Here is a 20220-nt window from a genome sequence, read left to right on the forward strand (position 1 = left end):
ATTCTATGATTTTTAAAGTCATGAATCAGACACTTTATCCTTGCATTTCTACAATTTCTCTCTCTTTTTAAATAATTGGATAAATTATTATATAAATAATTATATATATATAATTATATATATATTTGAATTTTATATATATAATTCAAAAAGTAAGATTATTCAAACTGATAAGGATAGTTAAACAGTTTGAACATCCTAGATTTTTTTCTCTAAGAATAATTTATTTGGCTTGGATTGCTGGATTATTTTTTTAAGATTTTATTTATTTATTCATGAGAGACACAGAGAGAGAGAGAGAGAGAGGCAGAGACACAGGCAGAGGGAGAAGCAGGCTTCATGCAGGGAGCCCGACGTGGACCCGATCCCAGGTCTCCAGGATCAGGCCCTGGACCGAAGGCGGCACTAAACCACTGAGCCACCCTGGCTGCCCGATTGCTGGATTATTATCTTAATTTCCAGTAGTCATTTGTATAGTGTTTCTGATTTTTGTATTTTTCCCAGTTGTAAAAAAATCAGATATGTTCCAGTTTAATTTTCCCCTATCAGCTCTCCCTTCAGTTATCATTTTGGCATTTGTATTTATCACTTATGGATACATTTAAGGTTTTTACTGAAAATCATGTGATGTGGTCTGTAGGTAGACTAACAGGTCAGGATAAGTAACCTACCAGTTTGCACTTGGACTTCAGAAGTAACATCAACATGAGATGGATGCTTAATCTTCATCATCCAGTGATTTTATTTCCTGCTCTGAACTTCAGAAGACAGCAGTGTATCAATGTGTCCCTTGGTAGGAGGCACAAAGGAGAAAACTCATTTGATTGTTTTAGATTCCACAGAGACTAGTGGTAAAAAAAAAGTAATTGGGATTGTTAAAATAGACTTTGGACATTATAGAAATGAGACACCATTTTTCATTCATAAAATTGATAATACTTTAAAAACAATATTCAATACTCAGGTGGGCAGTGGAAATAGAGGACTAGAGTTGAATGATGAGCATTGCATGAGGTTTATTCTTTTTTGTAGTTTGTTTTCTACAGAGAGTTTTGGTAAATGTGATGTTTAGGAAAATATAAATATTCCAGATTATTTTAATTCTAAATTACATTAAGGCTGAAATTTTCACAGTTAAACTCTACTTTCTCTGGAATTTATTGACAGATAATGTGAGATAATTTTTTATCATTGCTATTAAATAACAATAATTCAGCCCACTAAATTCTTAGTGAATTTTTTATGCTTTCTTTATCACCTTTTAAATTTGCCAATAGACCCCAGTCTTTAGGTATGTTCATTATTGTTTTGTTTTCTCTGATAATATTTGAGGAAATACTACATATTTTACTATTCATTATGTTTATAGTATATTTAGTATACGGAAGATCAAGTCTGCCCTCATTGTTTTATTCATTCACTATTTTCTTGGCTATTTTCATATCCTTTTATTCTAAATTACATTTACTTTCTTTTTTTAAAAAAAAGATTTTATTTATTTATTCATGAGAGACACAGAGAAAGAGAGGCAGAGACACAGGCAGAGGGAGAAGCAGGCTCCATGGAAGGAGCCTGCTGCGGGACTTGATCCCAGGGTCCCAGGATCATGCCCTGGGCTGAAGGCAGGCGCCAAACTGCTGAGCCACCCAGGGATCCATACATTTACTTTCTAAAGTTAAAACAAGTTCTACTGACACTTTGACATCACAGTATAAAACTTACAAGAAATGCAGAAAAATGAACAGAATTACGAAATTGAGTCTTTCATGCAAAAGGATTTTATGTGACTTGAAATGTTTGCCTACTTATGGCATAATTTTCTCACCTTTATTACTAACATATTTTTTAGCACAACTTTTGTTATATGTAATTTTGCCTATTTCCTACTTTGATGCTTTATTTAATGTGATCTTTTTCTTTATAATAATTGATTTTATTGCTTTTGTTTCCATTTTTTCCATTTTAAAGTTATAAATGGTATCACTGTGGAAATCTTATTTGTAATTTTTTCCCAATTCATTGTCTTCTTTGTTTCAGGTTACTTGTAAAAATCATCTACAAATATTAATAACATATTTTTTTCTAATACATTTCTTGTACCTCATGCCATTAACTAGAGTTTTAGAGCAATGTTGAATGACAGTGATAATAACAAGCTATTGCAGAACTTGTTAATCTCCCAAACATGACCCTTCCTTCTTTCTTGAAAATGAAAGCTAATTTTCTTGGGATCAGGTGTCTGTGCACTTCCATGGAATCTCCAGTCCCATCCACAAAGCTGCATCTCACTATTTGGGGCTAATCACAGTTTTCATTTTCCTCATCAGTGACGAGGTTAGCAATGAGGCTAGACCATGTAGCAAAGACTGTTGAGTATCCTTCTCGCATTCTTCATTAGTAACAGACACCTCAATTCATTAAGTGTTATTTGTGAAGCCTTCCCTGCAAGTAATAATGGCCAATAACATAAAAGTAAACAATATTATCAGGCAGGTACTTGCTTAAAATTCTTTATAAGGGCTGACTCCTGGGAGGGTAATGCTCTTTCCCTCTCCCCAACTCCATATTTACCCAGGCCTAATTGGAAAAGTGTTAGTTTTTATACTAATATTAAATAATATAAATGCTTATAGTTTAATGCTATCAGTTAAACATTGTACAAACAGAAGGATGTTAAGTAATTTCTCAAGTGACAAAATATCTGAGTTGGTAACAGGAAATGTCCAGGGAAACCAAAGGTGAGCATCTACTGGAAGAAACCACCAAATCTAAGCTGGAGGGACAAGAGAAGACAGTCTTACCACAGTCCAAGGGTGTGGTCATATGTTCATTTTCTTCTCCCTGAACAAATTTCCATAAACATAGAGGCTTCATCGTACTCAAACTTGGTATCTCAAGTTATGTAGGTCCAAAATCCAACATTGGTCTCACTGGGATACAGTCAAGTTGTTGGCAGAACTATATTTTTTATTGGAGGCTTTGAGGGAGAAACTTTCCCAGACTCATGCTGGCTATGAGCCAAATTTAGTTCCAGATGGTTGTGGAATAACATTTCCTTACTGATTTTTAGTCAGGGGTTATTCCCACTTTCTGGGCATTGCCTACATGACTTGGTCATATCTTCTTCCTCTTCAAAGCCAAAAACAGTGCATCAACGCCTCCTCAAGTCTCATCCTACTTGGCTTCTTTTTTCTTTCTATGGATTCATGAAAGATTCAGTGCCTTTAAATATTCATTAGATTGAGTCCGTCCAGATTATCCAGGGTAATCATGCCATCTGAAGGTTTATAAACAATCACATCTTCAAAGTTCATTTTTCCATATAAGACAACATATTCATAAGTTCCCTGACTAGGGTGTGGACTTCTTTGGGAGACCATTATTCTGGTTATAAAAGCTTATATACAAAAAATAAAAAAATAAAAAAAAAATAAAAATAAAAAAAAATAAAAGCTTATATACAAAAGTTGGAAGTGTTGTGGCCCATTTCACTAGGAGAGCTAGAGCCGTGGAAGTGTTTCTGAGTTCCGGAGGGAGCCACAGAAGAAGTACTGCAGATGTTTGGGCTAAGGCAGTGTGTGTGTGGGGTGGGGGGTGGGGGTGTGTATTCTTTGTTTTCCTTTTTTCCCACCCTATGTTAATCTAGTGACACTTATTTGTAAACACCTGGAGGTCAAGTGACTTAGGGTCCTGGAAATGCGGTTTTCGTGGATAAGGACTGCTTATAATATGGAGCAAACTTTTAGAAGTAAAAAGGATGGATTGGAAGGAAAGTGGGCCTATAATGGCACACATCCTTTATTATGCAGTCTTTCTAGAATACAAATGTGGTGTGGTGAATTTTTATAGACATTTTGTGACAAATTATTTAAAAAGGCCACACATACAGGAGGTTTTGGAGTCTCTGGTGATACTGTGGCACTACTATAGCAACATTGGACTAAGATGTTATGAATTTGTTTTATACTAGAAAATAAAACTCTGTCTAATTTAATTATAACACTGGAATCCTGCTTAATTATTAGCAGACCCACAGCTAATAACACAGTTTTAGTCAAGGACATGTGATATACAGTTACTTAAGGAAAGTTAAGAGAATTTTCAATATTCCTAAATAGCTCATAAGAAACACAACATTTTCCCTTCACAGATTAAGTCACTGTGAAGGATAAAGTATGAGGACAAAAACCTCATTCACTGAAGATGGCAGGGTCCTGCCACATTTGTGAAATTTGTGGGGGTTTATATAGGGAAGTATGCTGAGACATCAGCTTAAAAGTTAAAGTATTGCATCTTGCACCTCAATCACTATACCACTAAGAAGAAAGCATAATGTCTGCTAGTCTTCTCCAAGTTCTAGAGGCAGTATATTCCAGCTTATATATATTGCTCATTTATTGATTTATCTGAGGATTCTAGTGTTTGTGAACTTAGTTCAGGAAAAGCAGCCTAGTAGATTTAGTACAAAGTGAATGTAGCCTTACTACTATGGCCATAGGTCCAGGCAATTTCTACAGTATTGAAGTTATCTATGCTGGGAAACAGACCATTTATAAAGTTTTCCATGCCCTCATAGGAGAATCATAATGTAGTTTCATAAGATTATATAGCAAGCCTATGCCATGTGCAGCAGAGAATTATGCATGAGTGGAAATCAGCTCCTGTCTTTCCTCTATGCCCAAGGAGGAAAGGACCATGTGACCATAGAACTTCAACTGTCTTTTGAGATGGAGCTATTCTTCATGTTCTGTGTTGTTTTATATTAAGACTGACTAGAGGGCATCCCAATTTTCAAATCATATGCTGCTATCTTGTGATGGCATCCTCTAGGATGTAGTGTACACTCTTATTTATTGACATTATATATAATTTGTTCCCAATAAGAAGAATCTGCAGGCCTTCATGGAATATTCCCCATATATCTTCATTCCCTGTAAAACATGTGTAGAATTTATGCTTTCTTTTCCACAGCTTCAGGCTCTCTATTTCTAGTTCTGGGATATGCTTTCACCAGTAATGCAGTAAGATTTCTATTAGCTTTAAGCTCAATCACTTTTCAATTTTCTTTCCCAGAAGCACAGAGGCAAAGAAAGGTGTTACCATCTTATAAAGGATCATTTACCTTGATCTCTCGAAAAAGTAGTACTGCTACTATACAAGGATCATGGAAGATTTTTCTTAAATCCAAATTGAAATGTGCAATTGAACTATTCTACTTCTGATGTGAAAAAAGTGCATTGGATAGTATTACTAACAAAGATGACATTGAAGAAGAAAAGATTAGTTAACATGAAGACATAGCAGTAGCACTATACAAATGAAACAGTAGAATAAAAATAATTTTATTATATAAATCTCTTTAAAAGATAAATGACTATACATAGCAAAGATAATGGCAATATATTGTTTAATATATTATCTCAATAGATAATCATAGACATTAATACAAAACAATACAAACATCAGGGCCAAGAGAAGGAAGTACACTATTGTAACTTTCTTACATGATATCTGAAAAGATAAAATTTGAAGTTAGACTGTTGATACCGTAAAATGTTCAGTATGTATTTGCAACCCTAAAATAAACACTAAGAACCTCAAGAAAAAGATAGCTAAGAAGTCAAGATTATTAATATGAAAAAAACTAAAAGGTAGAAAGAAGATAAAAGTAACACTCAAGTATCCAAGAAAATACATAAAAAATACAAAACTGAAAAACTCCAGATAATAAAATATAAAGATCATCAATTTTAAGTGAATTGTGTCTATTATCATGATATTGTAAATGAACTAACAATGTATTTAAAGGCAATGATTATTGTATTGGATAGATATATATTACCACCACTAAAAATAAAGACCTATGTAGATGAAAAATAAAAGGATAGTGAAAGAAAAATTGTTAATATATTACTATCTAACCAGATTGTGTTATAACAACTTACTCTTGCATTGTAACAAATTACCACAAACTCAGTGACTTAAAATAGCAAAAATTTATTATCTTATAATTCTTTAAGTTCTCCTTGGGCTACACTCAGAGTTATCAGAGTTGCATTCCTTTCTGGAGACCTTATGAAAAAAATCTCTTTCCTTGTCTTTCACAATTAAACCAAAAGGAAGGGGAAAATGTGGAAAAAATATGAATAAATATAGAACGTTTGACAAGAAAGCAAAACATAATCCAATCATATCAATAAGAATCCTATTACAGGTCTATTATATAGAATAATTGTCAAGCATTTCCACATATATATATAAAACTATACAAACCCAACAAGGCATCATACTATTTTTGTACAGTCAGTACTTAGTATATACTTAATTACATATATCAACATATTTGACAAACTACTACATTCCTTTCTGTCATCTTGAAATGTACCAATTCATAAGATCTTTGTACCCTTGCACTTGTCATCCTCTCTCTAGAATTTTCTGTCCCCATGTAATTCCACGGGTATTTCTTTCAGGTTGTCTGGATATCAGCTAACCACCACTCTAAAAGACCTTGCTTAACAACCAAAAGCAAAGTAACAACCATCTCCTGGTCAAACTCTATCATAAAATTATTTTTATTTGCTTCAGTTCACTATCTCTTTTGGATATCATGGGTTGCTTTTAATATAATAGTTTAATCTATGTTTATCCACTTGACTATAACCCCAAGAGACCTGGAATCTTACCTGCCTTATTTACATAGCTAGAATAGTGCCTGAAAATTGCAAGTACTTAATAAATGTAGTGTTGGGTAAAATGACTGATTCAGTGCATTAATGAATAAATTATTTCATTAATTCCTGCTATATTTTCTCCTTTGTTGCTTGTCCTATCATTCTATTCCATTCAGCAAGCCATGTGACGACTCAATAACCTCTTCATGGAAGCTTTCACTTCTTGGTTGCGAAGCGTATAAATCACAGGGTTCATCAAAGGAAAGATGACTGTGTGAAAGAGAGAAACTACTTTGTCAGCTGGGAAGGCTCTGAAGGGTCGAGTGTAGATGAAGATGGCAGGTCCAAACATGAGAAACACAATGATAATGTGTGTAGTACATGTGGAAAGAGCCTTGTTCTTCCCTTCAGAGGAGTGTCCCTTCACACGGCAGAGGATGACTGCATAGGAGGCCAGAAGTCCCAGGAAGCACAGCAGAGTGAGCAGGCCACTGTTGGAGACCATCAGGAGCTCCACCACAAAGGTGTCTGTGCAGGCCAGCTTGATGACTTGCGGCACATCACAGAAGAAGTTATCCAACTGGTTGGGGCCACAGAACGGCAAGTGGAGAATAAGGGCTACTTGTACAATGGAATGAGCAAATCCCCCAAGCCACAGGGCCAGCAGCAAGGTGTAGCAGACTCTAGGGTTCATGATGGTGGAATAGTGCAAGGGATGACAGATGGCGATGTAGCGGTCAAAGGCCATCACAACAAGAAGGAACATTTCCCCCGCCCCCAGGAAGTGCAAGAAAAAGAGCTGAGTGATGCAACCTCTGTAGGAGATTATTTTCTTCTTGGAGAGGAAGTCCACCAGCATCCTGGGAGCCACAATGAAAGAGTAGGATGCATCCAGGAAAGCCAAGTTTCCCAGAAAGAAGTAGAGGGGGGCTGTGAGGCCAGGGTCTGATCTGATGGTGAGGATGATAAGGAAGTTTCCAGGGAGGATGATGAGATAGAAACCTAAGACAAGCACGAAGACCAGGAGCTGAACATGTTGAGACTGGGTCAGACCCAAGAGAATGAAGTCTGTCAACACTGTGCTGTTCTCTGTCTCCATCCCTCCTCTGTCTGCAGAATAACAGAGAACAAAATATATCTGTTATGATCACCTTTCCATCTACTCCATAGCTCTTCTCCAGAGAAAAACATTTATCACATCAAACACTTGCCTAGCTGAAAAAAAAAATGCATGTCCCAAAACAGGTGACGTTTGAGTTGACCTTTCTACTCTTCCCTTCTAGATCTCCCCCTAAGATGTTGTTCTCATAACCACACTCATTCCCACTTGCCCATGTGCTTCTATATAATTGTACTCCTCTAGGACTCTGGCTATGTTGCTTGAGGTGTAGTCAGAATTTCCTGATTAAAACAAAAGTTAGAGCAGCCCCGGTGGCTCAGTGGTGTAGCGCCGCCTTCAGCCCGCAACAGGATCCTGGAGATCCGGGAGTCCTGCATCAGGTTCCCGGCATGGAGCCTGCTTCTCCCTCTGCCTGTGTCTCTGCCTCTCTCTCTGTGTATCTGTCATGAATAAATAAATAAAATCTTTAAAACAAATAATTAAAACAAAAGTTAATCATTATTGTATTTGTCAGGGTTGTTTTTTTTTTTTTTTTTTTTGAATAGTGTTGGCGCACTGTCTCTAATATTTAGGTTTGTTGCTGGGTTTGGGTCAGTTCTCTTCATTCTCACAGAGCACAGTGCTTTTCCAAGTGCTTCTTTTCTTTGGTTCCTATAAAATCCCCAGTTCCTGGTTGGTAGCTTTATGTCTTGTTTTCTAAATGTGTCTTCCTTACTTGTTCCTATTGCACTGTTCTGCTTCAGTGCCTTTGTGCATCTTTGTTCCAAACTGGTTTAGGGTCTCAAATAAGAATCTTACATTCTGCTAACACAGAGGTATTCCCCTAGGTACACCCTTGGTTGGCTCCCAATCCTGCATCCACTACACACCCTTTTCAAAAATCCTAATTTTTAAAAAAGATTTTTTTTATTTATTCATGAGAGAAACAGAGAGAGAAAGAGAGGCAGAGACACAGGCAGAGGGAGAAGCAGGTTCCATGTAGGGAACCTGATGTGGGACTCGATCCTGGGTCTCCAGGATCATGCCCTGGGATGAAGGTGGCACTAAACTGCTGAGCCACCCAAGCTGCCCCAAAAATCCTAATTAACGAATCCAGTTTTATTTGCTTGCCATGCATCCATTACCTACTCTTTCCTCAGATCTCAGAATGATAGCCAAATGATATCCTTCCCACAAATATTTTCAAAAAAACTTATCAGAATATATAAAATATTTTGAATATCTCAGCTAACAAAATCAAAACATGATAGCATTGAAATTGGCCATATAGAATATTTAGTATGACATACTCATTGAATAGATGAGAAAAATAAAGCAATTGCAGTTAAGATTTTTAGTGTTGCAATCACTTCTTCATTCTCATTCACAAGTGGTAAGAAAAATAAAGCTGTGTATTCCTCAGTTTAAACTTATTAGGACATTAATAATTATTGTCTATACATTGATATTATTTAGGTAATCACAATTTTGCTTGCATAAATATTTCCCCTCTTGAGGCTGTAATCTGGTCTAAATAAGAATTCTATTTAGAGATTTATTTACTGGTTATTTTCTAATTTGTATATTACTATAATTGTAGAAATGTATTTTATAAGTAAAGATTCATATATTGTGATTTTTATTCATGTCTGACTGTTGGTGTGAATTATTTAAAAAATGAAAGATTGCTAATTGTAACAATATGATATATAATGTGATATATAACAAAATTTGTCTGGATTTTGAATTATATGTAATGTTGTTTTTCAAAAGTACTAAGAATACAATGGAATACAGTTTGACAATAAAGAGGAATGACAGATTGTGACATGCTACAACATGGAGAAACTAAAAAACATTATGCTATATGACAGGAACCAGGCACAAAGGACCATGTATTGTTCTATTCAATTTTTGAAAATCTGCAAACAAGGTAAATTGATGGAGACAGAAAGTAGAAAACTGGTTGCCTAGGTCTATTGATGGAATAAAGAGTAACTGCTAATATGAATTTTCTCTTTGAGGTGATGAAAATGCTCTAAAATTTATCACGGTGATACTTGCATAACTCTGAAAATACACTTAAAACCATTGAAGTATACACCCTAAATGGTAAATGGTGTGCTATGTTGATTATAGCTCAATAAATCTTTTTTTAAAAAGATGTGTTTTTTTATTGAGGGAGAGAGAGAAAAGGCACGGCGGTAGGGCCAGAGGGAGAGAGAGAGAATCTTTAAGCAGACTCCCTCAACTGAGCATGGAGGTGGATGCAGGGCTCAATTCCAAGAACCCAAGATCACAACCTGAGCTGAACCCAAGAATTGGACATTCAACTGACTGCATCACCCAGGTACCCCTCAATAAATCTTTTTTTGTTCCTTTTCAAGTGCTATTATAGGTGGAGGGGAAAACTGGAGAAGGAGAAAGTCCTGACTGAAATTTGACAGAAATTTTTGATGGCATTTCTATAAAGAAAAGATAAGAAGAGAGGAAAAAAAGAAAAACTAAAGGAATATCAACTTTAAAAAGTCCATAAAGAAATTTATGGGAAATGTAAGCAATATGCTGATGTTTTCAGACACACATCTAAGAAACATCAGAATGTATATTCTAGGTGATTAGTAACATTTCTAACTAGCAGCCAAATATGGGAAAGGAATTTATAATACATTGGCACGTGTGTGGGATACTTACTCACATATGTATAAACACACGCATAATGAGTATAAGAAACAAAACTAATGGGCAAAGGGGAAAAAAGAAAGAGAAACAGACTCTTAACAAGAGATCTCAAACTGGTGGTTACCACAGGGAAGGTGGAAGGGACTGGGTTACATAGGTGACGGGGATTAAGTTCTACACTTACTGTGATGAGCACCGGTAAGTACGACGGGTGTCATATGGAAACGCTCAATCACTATCTGTACATCTGAAAGTAAGATTACACTGTATGTTAACTAACTGGAATTGAAAAAAAAAAAAACTAAAAACAAAAGAAATGGGGAAAAATTACCTTTGGTGTCCTTGAAATTGCTTAGGAGCTTCCTTCTGTCGTTTACCCACTTAGATACCTATTGACCTCCACATCCATTTCTCACTCTTCCTTTAGAAACCTGCTCTTAGGAAAGTAAGTCAGTAGCTCCTTCTGCCGGTTCTTAGGTTTTGTGCCTTCCAGGTCTCACTTACAGTTACTTCATGCGTCTTTGAGTTGACCATTCCAAGCCTCAGGGAGCACTCTGAGAGTCACAGTCTCTCACTCTTCCTCTGCTTCTATTTCCCCAGAACCCCCTCTACCCCATGTTACTAATTGATGGAATTGCAGACCACTTCCCCTCTCTCCTATACTTCCTTCTCCTGTTCTCAGTTACATACCTTCTGTTCCTGTGATTTCCAAATTGTGCTCAACAAGAGACTGAGGACAGACATTCATCTGATGAACATTACTCTACATGAAATGAATTCCTGAGGAAAGAAGCCCTAATAATGACTCTCACAGTGACCAGTGTTTTGCTGTAGTTGGGGAGGGTGAAGCATTGTCAGTGTGGGCTGGGACAGAGATCTGAATGTCTTCATCATCCCTGACCTTCCTTGTTATTTCAGCTGATACAAAAACACTTCTGGCACTGAAGATGCACAGGTGGAGAGGGGACTCACATCCTTACCTCCTTCTGAGATGCAGACACCTGGCATCCACAGGCCACACCGAGCATGTCTAGATTCCAGCTGCTCTCAGACTGGCTCCTGGATCCAGGTTTTGGGGACTGAGCACCTTTCTAGCACCTCCTCCTTCATCTCTATCCATTCATTTCCTCTTGCTCCTTAAAAAATTTTTCCTATTTGCCCATTCTCTTCCTGCTAATTCTATTTTGCACACTCATTTGCTATGTTATTCTTTTTACATTTGCCTTAGCTTATTTTATTATTTGTAATTTTTCTCCATCAACCTTTTGCTTTTCCTTCCTCATTGCATTCTGTTCATTCTCTTTCTTTCTCTCATTTGCCCACATTCTTTGAGCCTTAATTCATTTTCACTTTGTTTTATGCATGTGTTCTACTTCATTATATCCAATGCCTGTGTTTCCATTAATTCTGAGGCAATAGATTGTTTTCTCCCAGGTAGAAGGAGCACAGTACATGCTTCCTAAGTGTTCCATTCCATTGGGTTTTTCTACAGTTTATAAAGCTTGGCTGGGTCTTCACTGGACCTTTTTCTTGAACATTATCCTCTTTGAAATTTACTTAGTCTTACCCACTTATTAGTTACCTCACATTCTCTTGAATATTTTGTCTAAATCATGCTGATAAGCATAAATTGATTTATTTTTGTGCTTTAAAGTAAATCTCCTTAAAACTACCCCTGCCAACACAAATCCAATTAATGAATATTTGAAAATGACAGTGTGGTTTTTGGAGTGCCTGGGTGACTTAGTTGATTGAGTGGCAAGCTCTTGATTTTGGCTCAGGTAATGATCTCAGGGATGTGGAATTGAGAGCCCTGCATAGAGGTCAGGGCTCAGCAGGGAATGTGCTTGAGATTCTCTCCCTCTCCCTCTGGCCCTCCCTTGGGTGAGCATTCTTTCTCTCTCTAAAATAAATAAATAAATCTTTAAAAAAGAAAAGAAAAAAATGACAGTGTGGTTTCTGCCTCTGTATTCATACCCTTTTTATGATTATTAAAAAACACTCTTACTCATTTCTATGAATTTTGAAAAATGTGGATCAAGCTGAAGAACATCAAAAATATTTAACTGATACTGTAGTTGAGGATTAAATAAAAGTTTATTGAAAAACACAAATATTCACCCACACAGCTACTTACCAATTCAATGGGATAGCTAAATTGGATGATGGAAACCTCTATTGTTCTTTAATATTTTGTAGTTTTAGACAGTGTCATGAATGTTCCAGGAAGAACTTTGCTTTGGGAATTATTATATCTTGTTTATGTTCCTATTTCTGCAATTTGGTAAGCATATAACTTTAGGCAAGTCTTAAGTCCTTTAAAATCTGAATTTTTGATTTATAAGGGACAAGTAATATATCCACTCTTTCTACTGCGTAGGGCTGACATGAAGATCAAATGAGATGGTTAGTCACCACATCACGTCTATACAAACTGAACTAAGAAAGTGCTCAGTGATTAGACAAATTCTAGTAAAAAATGCTAAGTGGACCCTGTATCAGTAGATTTTGTTGTCACTGTGCTGGAGTTAATCCCAGAGATGGTGACTGCCTAAATCTGAGTCATTTCGAGATTAAAAATTTGTGTTGTTTCAAGGAGGAGTGTAATTGTTTATTTGTATTTGTTTTTTTTTTTTTATTGGTGTTCAATTTACTAACATACAGGACAACATAAGTAGTAAGCCTGGGGAGGTTATTTTAGATATTTTTATATAATTCAGTTAGTATTTGTGAATCGAGTCTGCCTTGTTTTAAGATCCCTAATTCTGAGCCTCATATTAGGACCATATGCAAGAGAAGAAACTCATGACAGCGGAGTGTGGTAACCAAGAGGTTTGTAAACTTGTGAAATCAGTGACATTTGTCTCTGACTCAGCCTACCTGTTCTAACTTGTGATTCCCAATTTTCTTCTTTGTCTTATCTCTGATTTACAATGGAAAAAACCTGGTAATTTGTGTGATACTCAAATGTAAATCCAGGTAGAAAATCTCCCAAAGCTCTGACATTTTCACTTCTTTATAATAGTGCAATTAAAGATTTTCAATCCTTTTAGTATAATACTACACATCAGGAGGACTTGTAGGATGTGTATTTTGAGGGACAAGGTAGAGAATGCTATATGTGTGAATTTAGATCTTACCTTTTTTTTCTGTTTCTGCAGGATTACTCTATTTTTATGCATTTTAAGGTAGCAGATGTACCAGACAAATAGTATTACTTTTTATTCTTCCTCTCAATTTCTTTTCAATATGAAGGATGACCAAAATTTTCACCTCCTTAGGAATCCACTGCTACTCTCAAACAAGGGGCTATCCACTTCCTTCTGATGAAAAGATTACCTGTTCATTTCTGAATTTTTCCTCAAATATATGTCCTCATGGTAGGACATCATAAATTCTGAAATCTGCTCTCTAATTTGTGATGCAATAGGGAATATGCTTTGGGGTTTTAGTTAGAAGCATGCAGAGTGCTTCCAATGGGAATTAATAGAATGTCAAGTAGAATTAGAAGAAGAAAAAGATAAGAATATTATAAGGATTAAAAATATTCAAAACATGTGTTAGCTAAGACCCCTACTGGGTCATGTCACTATTTTAAACTTGATATTTTAACAGTGGCAATTAAAATGGAGTGGCAATTACACATGTTTTTAAGCATAATGAAAGTAGTAAGCCTGAGGAGGTTATTTTATATCTTTTTATATAATTCATATAAGTTATAAGAAAGCATTGGTGTTTACTAAGAGGTTAATAGTGAGACTAACTCAGTGCTGAGTATGTTAGTATCTGCATATTTTGGGATTCAAAAAAGTTAGGTAGATAGATTGTATTAGGCTAAAAAAAGATTTTTCAGGAATAACTCCCCTCTAATAAGAGAACTTCATGTCTTATACACTAGTTCTTTTGACCTCTCAAAGAATTACTCTATTATGATCTTGGTATTAATTATTATTCACTTTTTTGAATATGTAGTTCCTGTATTCTGCATTAGTAAATGAAGGTCTTTCTCTTTTTCAAATAAAGAATATTACATAAAGAAAAAATATTCATGAAAAATCCATTTATTTTAGTTTCTTCGTCATACATTAAGAGACAAGATGGGATAAATCTGAGTCATATTAAAAATAGTAACAAACTTAACTTTTACAAAAGAAATACAATATACAGTCAGGTGTACATCCATTCAAATTTATGTCCAGTTCAGACAACAGTGTAGTGGGAGATGATGAAAAGTGGAGGAAAGAGGTAAAGAGATGGAGATAATATTGTTTGCAGTTTTTTTCCTATTGCTGCAAATAGCTAATTTCGCTTCTTGAAAGATTAGAAAGCTAGAAATATAAGATAATTGGAAGAAAGAGTAGAGCAGCAGAAAAGAAATGATAAGATACATATGGACAAAATGGAGAAAAGATGAAAGGACAGAGAAACCATGCCTCCAGAGATGCCTATACCACAAACCACATGTGCAGATACCAAAACAGGAGGGCTGGTAGAGAACTAGAGGAAGGAGGGGAAGAGAAAGGATGAGAGATCTTTAGAAATAGAGAAGTCTTTTTGTTTTTTTGTTTTTTGCTTTTGTTTTTGGTGTTGTCCTTGTTGCTTCATCTAATTACAGACTTCCCCAGGTCTCCCTTCTCAGAATTGACCACAATGCTTAGAAGTAATTAAAAATAATCTGGTGATTTAACTAGTCTATAGTGGGCCTCTCCTCTCAGCTGAGAAAGCTTTTACATCTTAGGCAGCTTTTTAGTATTTTAGTATTTAGTATTATTTAGCATTTAGTATTTATTTAGTATTTAGTATTTATTTAGTATTATTTTAGTATTTTATTTATTTTAGTATTAAAAGAAAGATATGTGTGTGTGTGTGTGTGTGTGTGTGTTTTAAGAGGTGTATCTCATGATGCCTCAATTATTTTACTACACAAGGCATCCAGTAGTGATGAAAATACAAGACTAGAATTCAGAATACAAGACTGTAGTCCTGGCTTCACCCATGATGATTACTTTTGGGAAACTGCCACAGATATTTCCCAAGGAGAAACCATGGAAAGGCGTTTTGAGTATCTATCATTTGAAGGCTTGTTGTATGGGTGGGTCAGTAATTCAACAGTGATTATGGTACACAGGATCCTTGGTGTCAAGGATTTAACATTCCAATGGAGGGAGCCAGTCAAAGAGCAAAGAAGATAGGTTTAAATACGTCAAAAATGAAAGAATATAACAGAATTCTCTACATTGGAGAATGAATGGGGACAAGTAGGATGTTCTTTGAGTTAGATGTTGGAACAGTCTATTTTTGTGGAGGTGACATTTAAGCTAAATAACTAGATGTCTAGCCCTGAGGAGGTCTGAGGAACGGGCCTAACAGGCAATGGGAAGAGCAAGAACAAAGAACATGAAGACAAGGGAGCTGGTGCTTTGAGGAACAAAAAGGAGACTCTAGTGGTGACTAGGTGATGGGCAAATGGGGGGAAAGTATAAGGTCATGTATGAGAGGTAGGCAGCAGCTGCACGGGATGTGGCATTTAGTCATTACAATAGGGCTTTGGCAATCTCAAGGCCACTCTGGCCACCATGGAGAACAGATTTGAAGAAGGCAAGTGTTAAAGTAAGGAGAACAGTTTAACGATTTTGCAATACTATGCATGGGAGAGTTTGAGGAAAGCCTAGGGGAGGGTGGAAGAAGGAAGTAGGGAGCAGAAAGAAGAGAACTCAACTTGTATTTCTAAGGTAGTCATTTGAACTTGCCGATAGACATGATATCTGAAAAGAGGAATCAGGAATACTCAAGAATTTAGAAGGATTAGCTCTGAATAGAATTGCAATTTAACAACATGGAAATGACTCAGACAAGATGAGTTTAGTAATAGGAAAACACATGCTGTTTTAAATATACATTTAATTTTTGCATAGGAAATATGTTTGCATAGTTACACATATTTTTAGAGTAAAAAAATATGTTCTGTGAGGAATCTTCCCATCATAGTCCATATCCATAACCCATGATACAAGTGAGGAAACAACCAATTTTTATGTAAAATTTCAAAATTGTGGCTAAGTAATATTTATATACATTCCTTTTTTCCTCGTTTGAACATAAACTTGAAATGTATCACACAATGTCTTGTACCTTATTTTTCACTTACAGTATATCTTGGAGAAGTTTTTGTGTTAATGCTTAATAAGTTTCCTAACTCTTTATATGGCTGCTTATTATTTAGTTCTTAATATACTATTCAGTTCTTTAATTTTTTCTCCTAATGAGGAAAATATAAGCTATTTATATTTTTTTGCTATCCCAATGTGTTTTGTAATAATTAAACCTAAATGTGTCATTCTTTGAATATATCAAGGACAAACTCTCAGAAATAAAATTAGAAGATCAATATTAGTGTACATATGCAGATACATGGTACTTTTTTCTATAGTTTACTGAGTTGTAATTTATATACAATAAAATGAACAAACCTTCAGTATACAATTAGATGAGTTTTTGAGCATATATGTACCTTCTGACCATGATAAAAAATAAAATATAGAATATTTCCAACATATCAAAAAGTTCCCTTGAACTCCTTTTCAGCCAATGACATCCCAGAAATAACCACTTATTTTTATTAACATAGATTATGTTTGTGTGTTTTTGAAAATAACATAAATTGGACCATGGAATATGTATAATTTTGTACCTGGCTTTTTAAATTCAATATATTTCTTTTGAGATTAATCCACATTTATTGCTGATAAGTATTCCATTTTCTAAATATATAAGAACTGAAGAGGTCTTTTTTTTCCCTGAATTTGGGAGAAATATGAATAAAGCTAATTCGAGCGTTAATTCTGTATAAATCTTCCTGGACATCTGTTCTCATTTCTCTTGTGTACACACTTCTGAGTTGGGTTGCTGGGCTATAGGGTCAGGATATTTTTAATACTTGAGAAATGACCCCGCTTTTCTATAGTGGCTATAATATTTTACACCTCTACTGTCAATATATGAGAGAAACAACTGTTTTGTATCTTCACAATAATTTGTATGTTTAGTCTTCTAATTTTTTTTTTTTGTCTTCTAATTTTAGCAATTCAAGTCAGTGTGTAGTGACATCTCCCTGAAGTTTTGGCCTACATATCCCTGATGTGCAACTTTTCAAATGTTTGCTACTTGGAGGTCATCTTCTTTGCAGAGTCCTTTTAAGCCTTTCTCTAAGAGGACTCTATTTTGCACTGTCTGTCCTTTTTAGTCCAATTTAACTCTTGCTTTGCCAGAATACTTCTCTTAAAAGCCTCATGCATACCTTAGGAATCATTTTGTGTATACTTCACGCTCCAAGAGTCACATCCATAATTCTTTCTGAGACAGGTATTTTTCTGCTTTTAGTGTTTTTAGCTAATGTGGACAAAACTTCTAAGATTCTTGGAGATCCTTTCTTCCAGCCAGGATTCTACTAGGCACTGTCTGTAGTGTTGCTGAAGACTTATCAAAGAGGGGTCAGAGCCACATCATTGATTTATTCTTTAAAGTTATTTCTCGGGCAGCCCAGGTGGCTCAGCAGTTTAGCATTGCCTTCAGCCCAGGGCCTGATCCTGGAGACCTGCGATTGAGTCCCACGTCAGGCTCCCTGAATGGAGCCTGTTTCTCCCTATGCCTGTGCCTCTGCCTCTTTCTCTCTCTCTCTCTTTCTCTCTCTCTCTCTCTCTCTCTCTGTGTCTCTCATGAATAAATAAATAAAATATTTTTTAAAAATAAAGTTATTTCTCTCATGAGGTTTTTTTCTGTTTTTGTGAGCTGGAGGGACTGTCCTGGGCCTTCCCTATTTTTTCTAAAATCTTTTGAAAACAGATATAAGTATTTCTGCTTAGGATCTCTGTCTTCCTACAAATTATCACACACAGGATTAAAATAATCATCTGGTGCTATAAATATCCTGTCTACATTATTCTTGAGCCATGCCTTTAAGGAAACTTATATTTTCCACACTCCATATTTATTCTGAAGACACTTCACCAAACAAGTCACCGTGCTATGCAAGGCGCTTCTGTTTTCTACCCTCCAATGTTTCTGGAGCAATGCATGAGTGACCAACTAGATTGCTACCCACTGGGAACTGTATAGGTTACATCTCTCCAAATCCTAATAATGAAAAACACCTTTCTCTAGGATGGTTTTATTTTCTTATTAATCTTTTTTCATGTTTTCAACTTTAGTAAAATGAGCTATTTAAGTTGAAATTTTAAAAAGGTAACTCAATTTTGAAAAATAAACTATCTCCATTTTTACAAGATGTAATAGCAAACAGTCTATCTTTTATATTCAAGTTAATAAAGAAGGAATGACTAGATAACAATGATATTTTAATATTTTAGGCAAGTCATAGAGGTCTTGATAGTGTATCACAACCTGTGACTTGAAAATCTCTTTTAATTTAATCATAAATTGCTGATATTGAAAGCAGAAGAAATCAATAGCTTAGAAAAAAGAAAAAGAGAGAGGGAGAGAAGAAATCCAAAAAGACTTAAAGAGGTGACAGAGAAGATGGGTGAGTTGGTTAGTAAGTTTGGTGTTTCAGTGGCAGGTTTGGTGGCTGTGGTGGAGGCTTTTATAGGAATATTACAGGGGTAGCTGTGAGGTTATTCTCTGATACCTGTTTCCCCTAGGCTACCCTCCTTATTAAAGCTGTTATTCCAGCCATATCCTCCATGATTCAGGCTTGCTCTCTGCTTTCTAGCATTCCGGAAGATTCCTTTTCTTTCTTCTATTTTAGTTCCTGAATCCATATGCTATTTTGAACTTAGTAATACATCATTACTTTACAGTTAGGTTTGTTTTTGTTACAAATGAAAAATTTTAAGAAAATATCCCTGTGTAATAGCAGTGCACCACTTTCAAAAGTCATTCTTTTTAGTAACTTTGACCTTAGTTATATGAAATATAGGGTGACTAAGTAGAAGTCAAGCTTGCTTCAATACAATGATGTTAATGTGACAGGACAAAAATAGATGCTATCATTTCATTATTTGTGTATATATATTTTTTCTTCTTTCTCTTGCTCTTTTTTCTTTACTTTTTATTAGATGATGTCTGATATTTTGGAGAAGTCAATTAGTTTATCATTTCTAGGCAGGGAGGAGTCAATACAAAATTCAGAAATTATAACTCAAAATCAGTCTGCAAGGTCTTAAAACAAAAGCCACATTACTTACTATTGAGGAAAAAAACAGATCACCATAGGAGAAAGGGAAGAATATTTTGCATTCCACATTGTACTTTGGAAGGCAAACTAACTTCTCAATTAAAAATAAAAATGTTTTTGGGGAACTGCATGGTTCAGCAGTTGAGCATCTGCCTTTGGATCAGGTCATGATCCCATGGTTCCAGGATCAAGTCCCACATTGGGCTCCCTGCATGGAGCCTGCTTCTCCCTCTGCCTGTGTCACCGCTTCTCTCTGTGTCTCTCATGAATAAATAAAATCCTTTAAAAATTAAAACGAAAATGTTTTTAGATGAATAGAACCTCTAGGATTGTTCTTACCAGTCTTTCATCTTTACTTATAACAAGACTGTGACAGGAATCTATTTTCCTCAAATTACCTTTTCAAATAAGACTAGAGCTCTATCTAATGAAATGACATAATTTTTGATGACTATGTTTTTCAGTTTGAACTGAGACGAACACTGAGTTTTTAGTTTTTTTGTTGTTGTTGTTGTTGTTTTTTTTTTACTTTTGTGAATACAGCTTCTATAACCATTCATGTTCAGTCTGTT

The 20220-nt window shown here is 35.5% G+C and overlaps 1 protein-coding gene across 1 annotated transcript; it reads right to left on the reverse strand.

Moving 5' to 3' along the window:
• Window positions 1-5936: 5936 nt before the first annotated feature.
• LOC140622659 (olfactory receptor 4N5) lies at window positions 5937-8225 on the reverse strand. The gene has a single exon (XM_072808295.1). It carries the CDS (start codon window positions 7771-7773, stop codon window positions 6847-6849), a length of 927 nt encoding a protein of 308 aa, XP_072664396.1. The 5' UTR covers window positions 7774-8225; the 3' UTR covers window positions 5937-6846.
• Between the last annotated feature and the right edge of the window lie 11995 nt (window positions 8226-20220).

The sequence above is a fragment of the Canis lupus genome, chromosome 32, assembly GCF_048164855.1.
Source record: "Canis lupus baileyi chromosome 32, mCanLup2.hap1, whole genome shotgun sequence".
NCBI lineage: Eukaryota > Metazoa > Chordata > Mammalia > Carnivora > Canidae > Canis > Canis lupus.